General features: G+C 40.0%; 1 protein-coding gene across 5 annotated transcripts in view; it reads right to left on the minus strand.

The window, feature by feature from the left end:
- Positions 1 to 440: 440 nt before the first annotated feature.
- The window catches only part of CACNA2D3 (calcium voltage-gated channel auxiliary subunit alpha2delta 3), a 707,732-nt gene continuing 696,059 nt past the window's right edge, over positions 441 to 12,113 (minus strand). For 4 of the 5 annotated variants that reach the window (XM_048490852.1, XM_048490850.1, XM_048490849.1 and 1 more), the window contains 3 exons: positions 6,539 to 6,651; positions 4,479 to 4,561; positions 441 to 856 (listed from right to left, as the gene is read on the minus strand). In XM_048490852.1, the coding sequence (XP_048346809.1) occupies positions 764 to 856; positions 4,479 to 4,561; positions 6,539 to 6,651 (289 nt within the window). In that variant the 3' untranslated portion in view covers positions 441 to 763. Of the gene's footprint in view, positions 3,573 to 4,431; positions 4,562 to 6,538; positions 6,652 to 12,113 lie in introns of all 5 variants that reach the window. The other variant, XM_048490851.1, reaches the window with a different exon arrangement.

A 12,113-nucleotide genomic window follows, 5' to 3' on the forward strand; every position in this document is an offset into this window, starting at 1 on the left:
TTGTGAATATAAAATGGAGAAGAGAAGAATGCTGCAAGCAATTTTTAATAGTGAAATTCACTGCCAGCAGACATAGCGATGATCATGAACACAGATGATTTTAAAAGGTGGTGAATCAATTTCATGGAGAAGTCTATGAATGGGTACTAGCCATGATGATTAAAAGGAACCCCCATGTACAGAAGCAGTAGATCTCTGCATACCAGTGCTAGGAGACAGTATAAGGGGAAGGCTTTGGACCTTTAAGTCCTGGTGTTTGTTTGTTTGTTTTGTCCTCCAGGACAACTGATTAGCCACTGTGCAAAACAGTGGACTGACTAGATGGATCACTGGTCTGCTCCAGCAGGTTCGACTTGTGCTCTTAAACTGGGATTAAACAAAAGTTTATTTCACTAACTTCACTTCATGACTACATTGAAAGAAAACATCCATAGGAAAACTGTGATTTTAATATACTTTATTGAAAAAGTACACCATTTTAAATTGTTTTCGATGAGACAAAGCAGAAAGTAATGACTGTTTCTATCTACTGAAGTCCTTTTCTTGATGAACTGTGACTACTGCATGGCAAATCCATATTTGCATGATACGCAAAAGAAAAGATGATTTTTACGTCATTTGTAGAGTTTATATCATCCCACTGTTTAAAATCATGAAATGCTGATGTTTTGATTATATTCCATGTCCTTTAAGTTGCACCATTTCTCAGTTCACAGTTTATCCATGTATTTTAGCATGCCAAGTGATCACTCATCAGTCAATGTCACCTTGAGAAAATAGCCAAAAACAGAGGAAGCATAACAAGAGCAGGTTTAGCACTCAGGCCTAAAACGCCACCACATTCTCTGGCATTCTCCTAATTTTTTGGAAGGAAAAAAGATAAAAAAGATGTGTCATGTTTCAATCATTTATGATACTCTCAACACATACATAGAGTAGCTATGTGGCACAACTGAATATAACAATCAATTTGAGATCTGAACATTAAAAACCACAATCAAAGTTACATGGATCTTCTGTAAGGCTGTTATCTCTGGGCTGGAAAATTCCTGGGGATTCAGAGATGGAGCCACAGGAGGGCGGGGGTTGGGGATGGGAGTGCCCTCTGCAAGGTATAATGCTGTACAGTCCACTCTCCAAGGCTGTTTTCTCTAGGGGAACTGATCCCTATGGAGATCAGTTGTGATTCCAGAAGTTCTCCAGCTCCCAACTGGAGGTTGGCAAACCAAAGTATAATATAACTCATACAACTTGTAACTTATAAGCCAGGCACGCTCTGCTATTTATGCTGGAAGACTAACAAGAGCTTGACAACTCTCTCCCTTAAGTTTTTCTCACACATTTTTAATCAGATTAAAAGAACTGATGAAAACAAAATAAGACAACACTTCACCATGAAAAAGAAATAACAGCAGTAAAAATAATAATACAGAGGGGAAAACACAGGCTCATGACATGCCTGTCAACTTGAACTCAGTTTAGGAGGTAACAAGTTGTACAGGCCTGAAATAGCAAAATAGTATATAATACTTTGACCCTGTGATCAAATCCCATTTATGCCATGGATTAATTCCCTTAGATTACTTACAGTCTTTCAGTATGAGCTGTAAAATGCAATATTAATCTATTTTTGCAGGGATAGTGTAAGAAAGGAAGGAGAAACATTGGGAAAAATTGCATATTGAAACAGTTATAGTAATACTAATATTGCGTAATCAAAGAATTTGTGAAAACCACAAAATACCTAAATTGGACTTACACTCTCTCACAACTCTCCAGGATACCAACTAATATTTCAAAATATTTTAAGTCTTCAGCAAAAATTCATAAATGGGCAAGTCTTTTTTTTTATTCTAATATTGCAAGTCAAATTAGCTAATTTTGTTACACTGACTTTAAATACCTCCCCCCCCCCAGTGCTGTTTTCACACAGGAAAATGAATTGCGTAAGGCAGGAGTTCTTCCTCCCCGCAGTGTAAACATTCAGAGTCTGTTAGGGGTCTCCTTTATTTATGTTTTTAAAGTCATTCCCAGTAGCTGTTGTATGGTTTTAGGAAACCCAAGTTCTCCAGGTGTGGTTCTCCAAGCCCAGTAATCAATCAATCAATCAATCAATCAATCAATCAATCAATCAATCAATCTATCTATCTATCTATCTATCTATCTATCTATCTATCTATCTATCTATCTATCTATCTATCTATCTATCTATCTATTTTAATTAATTAGTTAATTAATTAATTAAATTTCTAACTCAACCTTTTTCAACCAAGGTCAGGAGCGGGGTAAACATGCACCTTTGTCCTAAGTTTCATGGCTGAAAGTGCTGCCACAACATCCAGTTTGGGTTTAAAGACACTCCCCAAGTAGCCCTTCCTGCTGGCAGACCAGCAGGGCTTTACCATTTTTTAAAAGAGGGAAGGAAACCAATTTTTTTAAAAAGTCAGTGGATGTTTTCCTTACACTTGGTATGGACTCCTGATTTTTCTCAGTAAGTGCTCAGAAAAATGCAGCTTCTGATTGCAAGGTAGTTCAGCAGTGCACTCTTAATGGGGGTAGTTGTGCCACGGCTGGAAACAGTGCAGCCACATGCAGCCACCTTGTCTCCAAAGAGGTTTGCTTCACCATGGCCAGCAAACTGAGAGAGACACTCCCCCAATCGCTGTGAAACAGTTCTATGCAGCTCAACGTGCTATGCCTACCTTTTTGCTGCCATAACTCTCCACCAGCAAATTAGGGCATTCATGGACTGAAAGGGCACAAGAAGCTGACTAAAGACAGCCTGCCCCAGGAATGCCCTCACTGACACTGGTGCCAGCTTTTGCACCAGAGGAGCATAGGCACTGCAGTGGCACTAGAACCCAAGTGTTGTGCTGTTGTGCAACTTCCCATCACCAGCATAAGTGCCTCTGCATAAATGTAAATGCCCCTTACACAGGTGCAAGAGGCATTTATGCAAAAGGCATTTGTGCTGGTGCCAAGATCACACTGCCTCCTGAGAGGTTTTGTGCCCTCTTCCCAGAACTGTACTATTAGAGATCTTTCAGTATTTTGGAATGGGTTTCTTCACCTGAAAAAAAGGCAGAAATGTAAAGGTAACTGGATTCCAAATATAGCATGATTCGGACCACTTTGGACCCACTGTCAATGCTGCTACCTGGAGCTGTGACGCAATGGGAACAGGGCTTAATGCTGGGTTCTGGGAGTTGAACTCTGTTAAGCTCTAATAATTCCACGTGGAACTGGGAGGCAGCAGGCACAGAGGTGAATCCCCATATCAACTTTTTGTTTTTTTGAAAAAATGTGGGTCTACTAAACCAAACCAAACCAAATTCCTGTTGCCTCCAAGCTTCTTCCAGAGCCCAGAGTTCAGCTGTGCTCCTGCTGCTCCCCATGGAGTGTTGCAGCAGTGTTGCTTTAGAACAAGCAATTATAAGCTAGGAACCAACTTGTGCAGGCTTAGATCATAATATCTTGCCGTTTTCCATCCTCACCCTTAGTTCCGAATGTAGGCAGTACCATCACTATTCCAGGGCTGACAGTAACTGTGATCACTGTGTGTATCCTTAAAATAAAATTTGCTGATGACACAACGGTGGTGGGGCTCATCTCTGGAGGGGATGAGTCTGCCTATCGGAATGAAGTGGATCGACTGCTCTCATGGTGCAGGGAAAATAACCTAACAAGACAAAGGAGCTCATAGTGGACTATAGAAGGAATAGCTCAGAAATTCAGCCCTTGACTATAAATGGAGATCAAGTGGAGCGGGTGGCTAGTTTTAAATTTCTGGGCGTTATGATTAAAGAGGACTTGACCTGGGGCGTACAGACTGCCGCGGTGGTTAAGAAAGCCCAGCAAAGACTGTAATTTCTGGGAGACTCTTTTTAAAGGAAGCTTTCTTAACAACTAGATGGAAAACTTCTGGTGTCCTTTTACCGCTGTGCTATAGAGAAAGTGTCCTAACCTACCGTGCCATCTGTGTATGGTTCTCCAGTTGCACAGTGGCCCGAATAGGAAGGCGCTCCAAAGGGTGATCACCTCTCACTGCACAAAGGATTATCGGCTGCCCTCTTCCTCCTTGGAAGCAAAATCTATAATTCCCGAAGCCCAAATAAAGCCCAAAATATGCCTTGAGGGACCCCGTCTCATCCAGCACACTTCTCTTTTTAAACGCTGTTACCATCTGGCAGACGCATACAGGGCCCTTCAGAACTAGGACAAAGAGGCTTAGAGACAGCTTCTACTCTAGAGCTGTGGCTATGCTAAACTCCGCTGCTTCATATTGATGTATTTGGGGCTGTGTAGGGATGGGGGAGGAAGGGGAAAGTGAGGATGATGTATGAGTCTGAAATTGTGTGCATCGAGGAATGCTGCTGTAAATTTCGTTGTGCGTGCACAATGACAATAAAATGCTTATGCTTATGCTTAAAAATACAATTGCTTTAAATATACTTTTATTTCATAAAACAAAATCATACCTCAGGATGGAATCCATGGCAAGACTCTGGACGTCTCCTAATTTTGTGAGATTTTAAGCGCTCACATTTTAAGGATTCGTTATGTTCACAGAAGTTAAGGATAGGTCTTATAATTAGGGATCTGTCAAATTCCAAGTGACCAAAACACCATCTAATGCAACCCTCAGCCCACCCAGTCCTCAGATTATGGCACATCAACATTTGAACATTTTATCCAACCACCAACAGATAAGATAGCTCCAGATGCAAGCAAGTCAAGAAATCAGGAAAACTTTATATATTTTACCCCTTGTAGAACCCTGTTATTAAAACAAAAAAACTTTCAGTACAATCCTATGCAAACCAGAGCCAGTCTAACCCCACTGAGATGAATGGGCTAAGTCTGGAGTAACTCTCCTTAGGACTGCATTGTTAATATCTCACACTTTAAAATATTATTTCCTTTCATGATGGGAAAGTAAAATTAACCCAACCCTGAAAAGGGGAGGACTTAATACAGCAGGAGGACTTAATGCAGAAATTGACCGGATGTGTCTACAATAATGGACCTGGTGTCTGCATTTCTGTTGCACCCGTATATTCTGTTTGTAATCTGTTTTTTTAAAGAAATATAAAGAAATATAAGTATTGGGTTTTCTTTCCATCTTCTATAGTTCTGCATGCCTCAGCACCAGGTGTGATCAAGTAATTTGAACAAGTATTACATCATCACCTCTTTGTCAAGAAGTATATTATACCTCAGTATACAAAGACAATAAGCTGTTTCTTTGATATATCCTTGACCACACGTAGCTGATTTCAGTACAGTACAGGGCAGGTTAGTATATTATGAATGATCAGGGAGTGGGATTTTTTAAAAGAGGGTGTAATAATTGATTACTAATAATATATTATTAATTTGGTCTGCCAAGTGGTGTTCCATGAACAAAGTTACCTGGTGAATAGAAACCTGTAAGATTCATAATATAAACCATAGATATCTATGGGAACACCATTTGCTGTTATTTTGTAAGTAAACATACCCATCATTTTTATTTTAAGTTTTAAACTGAAAGATTTATTTGATATTACTTTAAATATGTTGTTTGCAATTTATTAGGTCTCCCTAGTGGTGTTCTGTTAAAAAGTTACCTTGTGGATTGAAACCTATAAGAGTCACAATATATATATTACATACCGGTACCTATGGGAACACCATTTTAATGTTTCTTTGTAAGAAATCAGACCTGTTCTTTTTATTTTGAAATATTAAACTGACTTATTTATTTGAATTTAATATTTTAATATCTTGGGGTTTTTTTGTTTTGTGTAGGACATGTTTAAAACATACTGGGCTGTAAATAAGACTGGATGGATTATGAATAGTTCTATGTATGTGTGGGATGTTTTAATTACCTATGAAAAAGATCCAATTGAATCAAAATATGTCAGGTCTTTCGAGGTCTTTTATGTGTTACATCCTGAAATATTGCGCATTTGATTATTAAAATTGAGGCTTTGTGATTGGTTGAAATATATTTTATGATGTTGTGGTATTGTATGAGTTCCCAGCTATGAATGTATATTTTCTGTTGAGATTTATTATTTAGTTTATAGAATAGTGCAACAAAATATTAAGGAATAGTTGTTAGACCTCCCAACTTTTTTGGCTCCTGAAAAGTAAAATTAACCCTCTCAAACAAATTTGGTATACTAAATAAAGGGAATGCATATACTGTCCTCTTTCCACAATTCAGTAACCACATGAATATGTAGTATGTAGCTTCTATAATCAGTCAGAAGATTAACAATGCCATGACTCTCAATAGTACCTACTTTACTAGAACATGTTTCACATTCTTGTTAGGAAATTATTATTACTATTACTGTTACTATTACTACTACTACTACTTAAAACATTTATTAGTTGCTTTTCTTCCTTTCAGAGCATAAGGCAGCCTATGCTATAAATAAAATGATTATAAAAACAATAGCAATAAAACAATTATTCAAAACCCATCAAAAATTGCAGTTTAAAAACTACAATTAGAAAATTTTAATTTTTTTGCAGTAAAGGATATACCTTATTTCTATTGGCTCCATGGTAATTGGTGGAAAAGATTCACAGTTACACTCATTACTTACTACCACCATGAAGAGATTGCTGTTTTGAATTTGCTGGATAACGAAGGACCTGTAAATAGAAGAGTCCAATATTTAATTAAAATAACAATCCAGTCTAGAGAACCACAGAAGTAGCAGCAGCGGCTAGCTGTTGTGTTGGTACAGAAGCAGAGTCCTATGAGATAGATTCCTTAGACATAATTAAATTACTAGATGTTATTTTCCCCCTGGTAGTTGTCATCTGCATACCTGGCACACCAGATTCCTCTGCTTTTGAATGTGGGTTGCACAAACAAGATCCTCTACCTATAGAATGACACTAATCTGTCTAGTAATGAAGTATGGCCTGCAAAAGCTCATATCACAATTCATCAGGCAATGAGCATAACTTGCCATTTTAATTTCATTGATTCCTATGGGAGTAATATTTCAAGCATGTGTTTAACATGCCTACTGAAACCAATAGGACTTCAACGTGATTACCCTTGGGTACAACATTCTTTGAGTTTCTAAGCAATCTAATACAGTTTCTTTTGAAATGTTAAAGCCATATTCATGCATGATTCTAAGAACATGTTTAATCTAGAAGATGTCATATCTGGTTATTGTTAATGCAATAAAAGAGGAAGGAGAACATTGTAGAATTCCTTATACATTTTAGTACACATAGACTTTGCATTCAATTCACAGAACACTATATGCATTTAAAAATGTTTCAATATAGTAGAGAGATGAAATACAAAAGCTGAGGATATTCTTGCCCCAGTAAAGATGAAGGTCTGTGGCAGACATTGGGAACTCTCCCACTGATGCATGTCACAGTGTTTGCCAATTCACGCTCAGGCATAATGTGGTTGATTTTTGTGCTAATCTTTACATCAGCTCAATATAACACTCTGTGGCATGTAATGCCACTGAATCTGAAATAGATATTTTCAGTTTAGTGGTCTGGCAAGGAAGGATGAAGTTAAATGAGGACTTGCACATGTGTAGATGTGGACAAAAGCATATTTCCACTGAGACGTCTCTCCTTAAAATACATATTGTCTTACCAAGAAAACTCTCTGCTTTTTCCAAAAATCACAAAAAAAATTGGACAGGGGCACAAAGGAGGGAAGAAAAGAGGCTGGAGCCTTTGAACCAACTCTGGGAAGCTGGCAATTAAAAAATCACCAAAAGAAAGATTAAATGTTCCTCAGTATTCTTTGAACTTGCTGAACCCCCATTAAAGTTACACTTTCTAAGATCTGTAGTATGTTATATTTATGACAATAAACAAATTGTGCATTTGCAGTATAACACACAGAGGTTGAACTTCCTTAAGGAACCTACAAACCAGCTGGACCATGTAGCAAAGCTGACATCACTGTAATGGAGCATCTGTGGCTTTGTGGATTTGTGTGTGGGAGAGATGGGGCCAATAAAAGGAGATGAGGGAAATTTTTCAACAGAAAATAACTGCTGAATTTTATATATGATGATATCTCAGAAGGCATAAATGTAACCAATCCCAAGGGGAATAAAATGCAATTCCAGCCTATCAATTTCAGGAACTGAAATACTGCAGTCCTACGCATTGTAGAATACTTCATAATTATTATACATGTAAAATTAGCTCACAAGAAACTGGAAAGAAGATACGCTGTAGTGTTGACACAGTTACTGTTTTTTTCTAAAACGCTCATGCTTTTTGAACACAGTAATTGTGGGGGAGGACAAGAAAGAAGGAAAGGGCAGTCATTTGAGGTCTTTTACTGTGTGGAGGGCCCCACATTTGGAAACCTCTCAGGGACACTCAAAAGAGGGAAAAACAAAGGAAAAGAAAAAAACAAAAGAAATGTATAGGTTGACATGTGGTCTCTCATATACTTATTGCATGACGATATCATAGTGACCTTTTGCAATTACATATTCAATCTGTGCCTAGATTTCACCTAGTCTAATGGAATTTGCTCTTAGAAGCAACTTTCTACTTTGTTCAAATGCACAATGGATTTATAAAGAACCTGTCCCACTGTAGGGGAATGCCATGCTGTTTTCAGTAAGGTTTACTTTTAGTCAAATACACATATAAATTATTCTTTTCCATGTCTAAGCCTGAGCTCATACCTATAAGGATCTCAATTAGCAACTAATAATGCAATCCAGGGGGTTGGGAGTTTTTAATCAGCTGGGGATGGCATTGCCATGACACAGCTGTGCTGCCTCCAATGGGGTTTCAAACAGTACAAAAATAATGAAAAACAGCAGAAATCCTCAGATGCCATGAAACCCTATGGGCTGTGCCACACTATTAGGTGGCGTAAGTCTACAACAGTCAAAGGGGACATTCTCAAGCTGAAAGGCTACAGGTAGTTGACTAAAGTCTGTTGCACCCTTGGGAATCCCTCGTGAATATCCCCACCAGTGTGAGTTCAGTATTCAAGTGCTGTGAAACCCCGTGGTGCCCTGCCACAATTTCGGTGCCCCTCTCATTGGTGTATGTGTCCCTTGAGTTGGCATATGTGCACTGCTTTCACAACTCTTTTGCCCCTCCCCCCATGGATTGTACTGCAAGTGAACAAAGTTCTGTGGATACAAAATAACAGCTGGGACATAGAAGCTTCCTGCTGCATCCTATACTTAGTTGCCAGGTTTGATGCCTTATATTCAAAGTATCATTGACAGGTTGAGTATTCAAAATGAGAGAACATTTAACATGAAAATCCTTCTCACAGTGGCCACCAAGAACAGATTCAATGATTATAATTATGTCCAGCAAGTACCTGTCCCATTGTATGTCTTTCAATTAATAAAGAAACAAATTATATTGGAGAAAGTCCACTTAATATAAGAAAGAAGGTCCAAAAGGACTGGCAATCATAACATGAAATATTTCATTCTGTGGTCCCACCCTTACACTTTCCCAGTTGACCTGCAATTTTGATTTTAATGGGCTTAGACTGAGCAGAAGACTTTGCATCAGACTAAAATGCTCTTTTAGAACTAAATAATAATTGCTACTATAATTGTGAATTTGTTTCTTTAGTCTTCCACTCCATCTCCCAAGCTGCCATCCAGGCTTTGAACATATGCATTCTGAGGTCAGCTAAACCTTCCTTGGCTGAGGATGATCCCAGTCAGCAATCTGGTGCTAGACACCAGAATGACTGTGATTCCTAAGAAGTGGTCTGGCAGGTCATTAGCAGAAGACTTGAAGCCTCCTTGCCTTTCTTGGGGCCAACCCCTTCTAATAGCCTTTTTAAAACAGCATACAGAGACCACACGCAGATCTCAAACTCGCCACAAATATAAGGTTTTAGAAAATGAAGATACAACCTTTAGATGTTCTACATGCTGTTCACTACATTTTCATGTGTACATCATGTAACACAGCATCATGTAGTTTCCCAATCCCTGAAGACTGATTGTGAAATGAGGCTGTAAAGATAAATTTGTGTCTGCTCACAGGCACTGGGTCATAAGCACAGGATTAGGTTGTCACTGTCAGATGAGGATGAAAGATGTGGCTAGAGCAGTGTTTAGTAATCTCCAATGTGCAATTTGTCAGAGAAATTTATGTGCCCTTTCTGCTTAGCAGAACAGCAGGTCACGTTCCTCTGAGTATATATTATTCAGAAGTATGCAGTGGTTCCCATTCAATTAGACTGACTTCAAACAGTTAGGATACCTGGGACTGTTCTTGTGAGATATGCCATATGCTTTCAGATCTAAATTATTTCTTTAGAAAATGTACTTCTTTACTTTATAGCCTGCCTTTCTCGCTGAGACACAAGACAGATTACAAATTAGAAAAAAGTGCAATTGGAAAACATAGGACATTCAATAAACGATGCAGTAGGACTAGGATTACAAAATTAGAAAACAATGTAAACAAAAGATGCATATGAAATACTATAAACAATGTAGAGAATGGATTACAAAAGTAGTAGACATCGAAATAGAAAAATAGTATGTACAATAAACTGTGCAATAGACTACTATCCTGTTCCCTTAAAATAGTGTTCTCCTGGACTGTTTCATTATATCTCAGCCCTATTTTATTTCTAGAAATGCCCTCCTGATTATTTCTATTTCACAGTTTTGCAGAATGATAGACCTCCACAGGCAGGCCCAAGTGTATGGCCGTTTCCGCACGGCCATGGAGGCGCCTCCACGCCGGCAGAATTCTTGCCGGCGTGGAGGCGGAGGCCGTTCGCATGGAAGCATGCGGGCGGCCTCCAGACAGGCCGGCAGACGGCAGGCGGCTCCGCACGGAGCCACCTCTTCCCCCTTCCCCGTCCCACTCACCGTGTCCCTGTCATCGGCCTGCTGGCCGTCGCAGCCCCGCCCACGCTGCCCTCCGACCTCCAGGGGTCAGAAGACAGTGTGGGCGGGGCTTCGACGGCCAGCAGGCCGACGACGGGGACACGGTGAGTGGAACGGGGAAGGGAAACAGCATGTTCCCAGCGGTGCTGTTCGCACCGCGCCGCCGGGAACACGCTGTTGAAGGAAAAACAACCCTTTAAAAGGTTGTTTTTCAGGGCGGCTTGACGCCGTCCTGGGGGAGGGGGAGCGGAGTCAGGTCGGCGCTGCTGCAATGGCTCCCTGGGGACGGCGTTTATCCCGTCCCCAGGGCGCCATTAATGGGCCGTGCAGAAACGGCCTATGATAGATGAGTCACACTGAATCTATTCTTCTTCTGGGTCTTTATCCTTAGGGTCCTGTGCAGACACCATGGAAACAGAGATGTGAGAACACATAGAGTCTTCTATGTATGTTTCGGACCAACATACTGAGTCTACACAAATCTTTTGAGTAGTTTAAAACTGCATCCCGGATCCTGGCCTTAGTAACAAAACATATTGGAGGGCTCAATTAATCCTTAGGGGCTATTGGTGCTCAGCACCAGTAAAACCAAGGTCATTTCCCTCATGCAGTCTATGGCCCCTTCTGCACAGCTCATTCATAATGAGTGTAACTTGTTATGAATGAACTTGTTTCCCCCTCTCTTCCTTTGCATATAAGAAGCTCACCCATTCAGGAAGCAGCAGCAAATGCTGCAGCTCATTCAAACAGGGAATCTTTTCCCCCCTTCCCAGAATGCATGTGTAGCTATGGAGGCTGCTAGGGGACCTCCATGGCCACATGGTGCCCAGTCAAGAAAAGAACAGAAAGTATTTCCTCCCCACCTACCCCGGGCTTGGAACTTTGGAATGGTGAAGAGTCAGATTACCCCCGCCCCAATAACAGAGAATCTCCCTCATCTGAACATAGTGGCCACCGTAGTGGCCACTCAAATAGTGGATGGAAGGGGGGAAATTGGATGCTTCCTGCTGCCATAGTTTGGATAGGCAAGCATGAAGTGTTTGAAAGCCAGGTTATAGGAAAAGGATCGCTTGTTTAGAGATGGGCTCTCTAAAACAGATCTGACCCATTTGGGGTGAGTGTTCTGTGTGAATCTCTGCCTCCAATATGGTATTTTTTGTCTTCTGATTCCATTTTTGATTGGCTGCACAGAATCTCCATAGATGGGCAGTTAACATTCAAGTT

The sequence above is a fragment of the Sphaerodactylus townsendi genome, linkage group LG03, assembly GCF_021028975.2.
Source record: "Sphaerodactylus townsendi isolate TG3544 linkage group LG03, MPM_Stown_v2.3, whole genome shotgun sequence".
Lineage (NCBI taxonomy): Eukaryota > Metazoa > Chordata > Lepidosauria > Squamata > Sphaerodactylidae > Sphaerodactylus > Sphaerodactylus townsendi.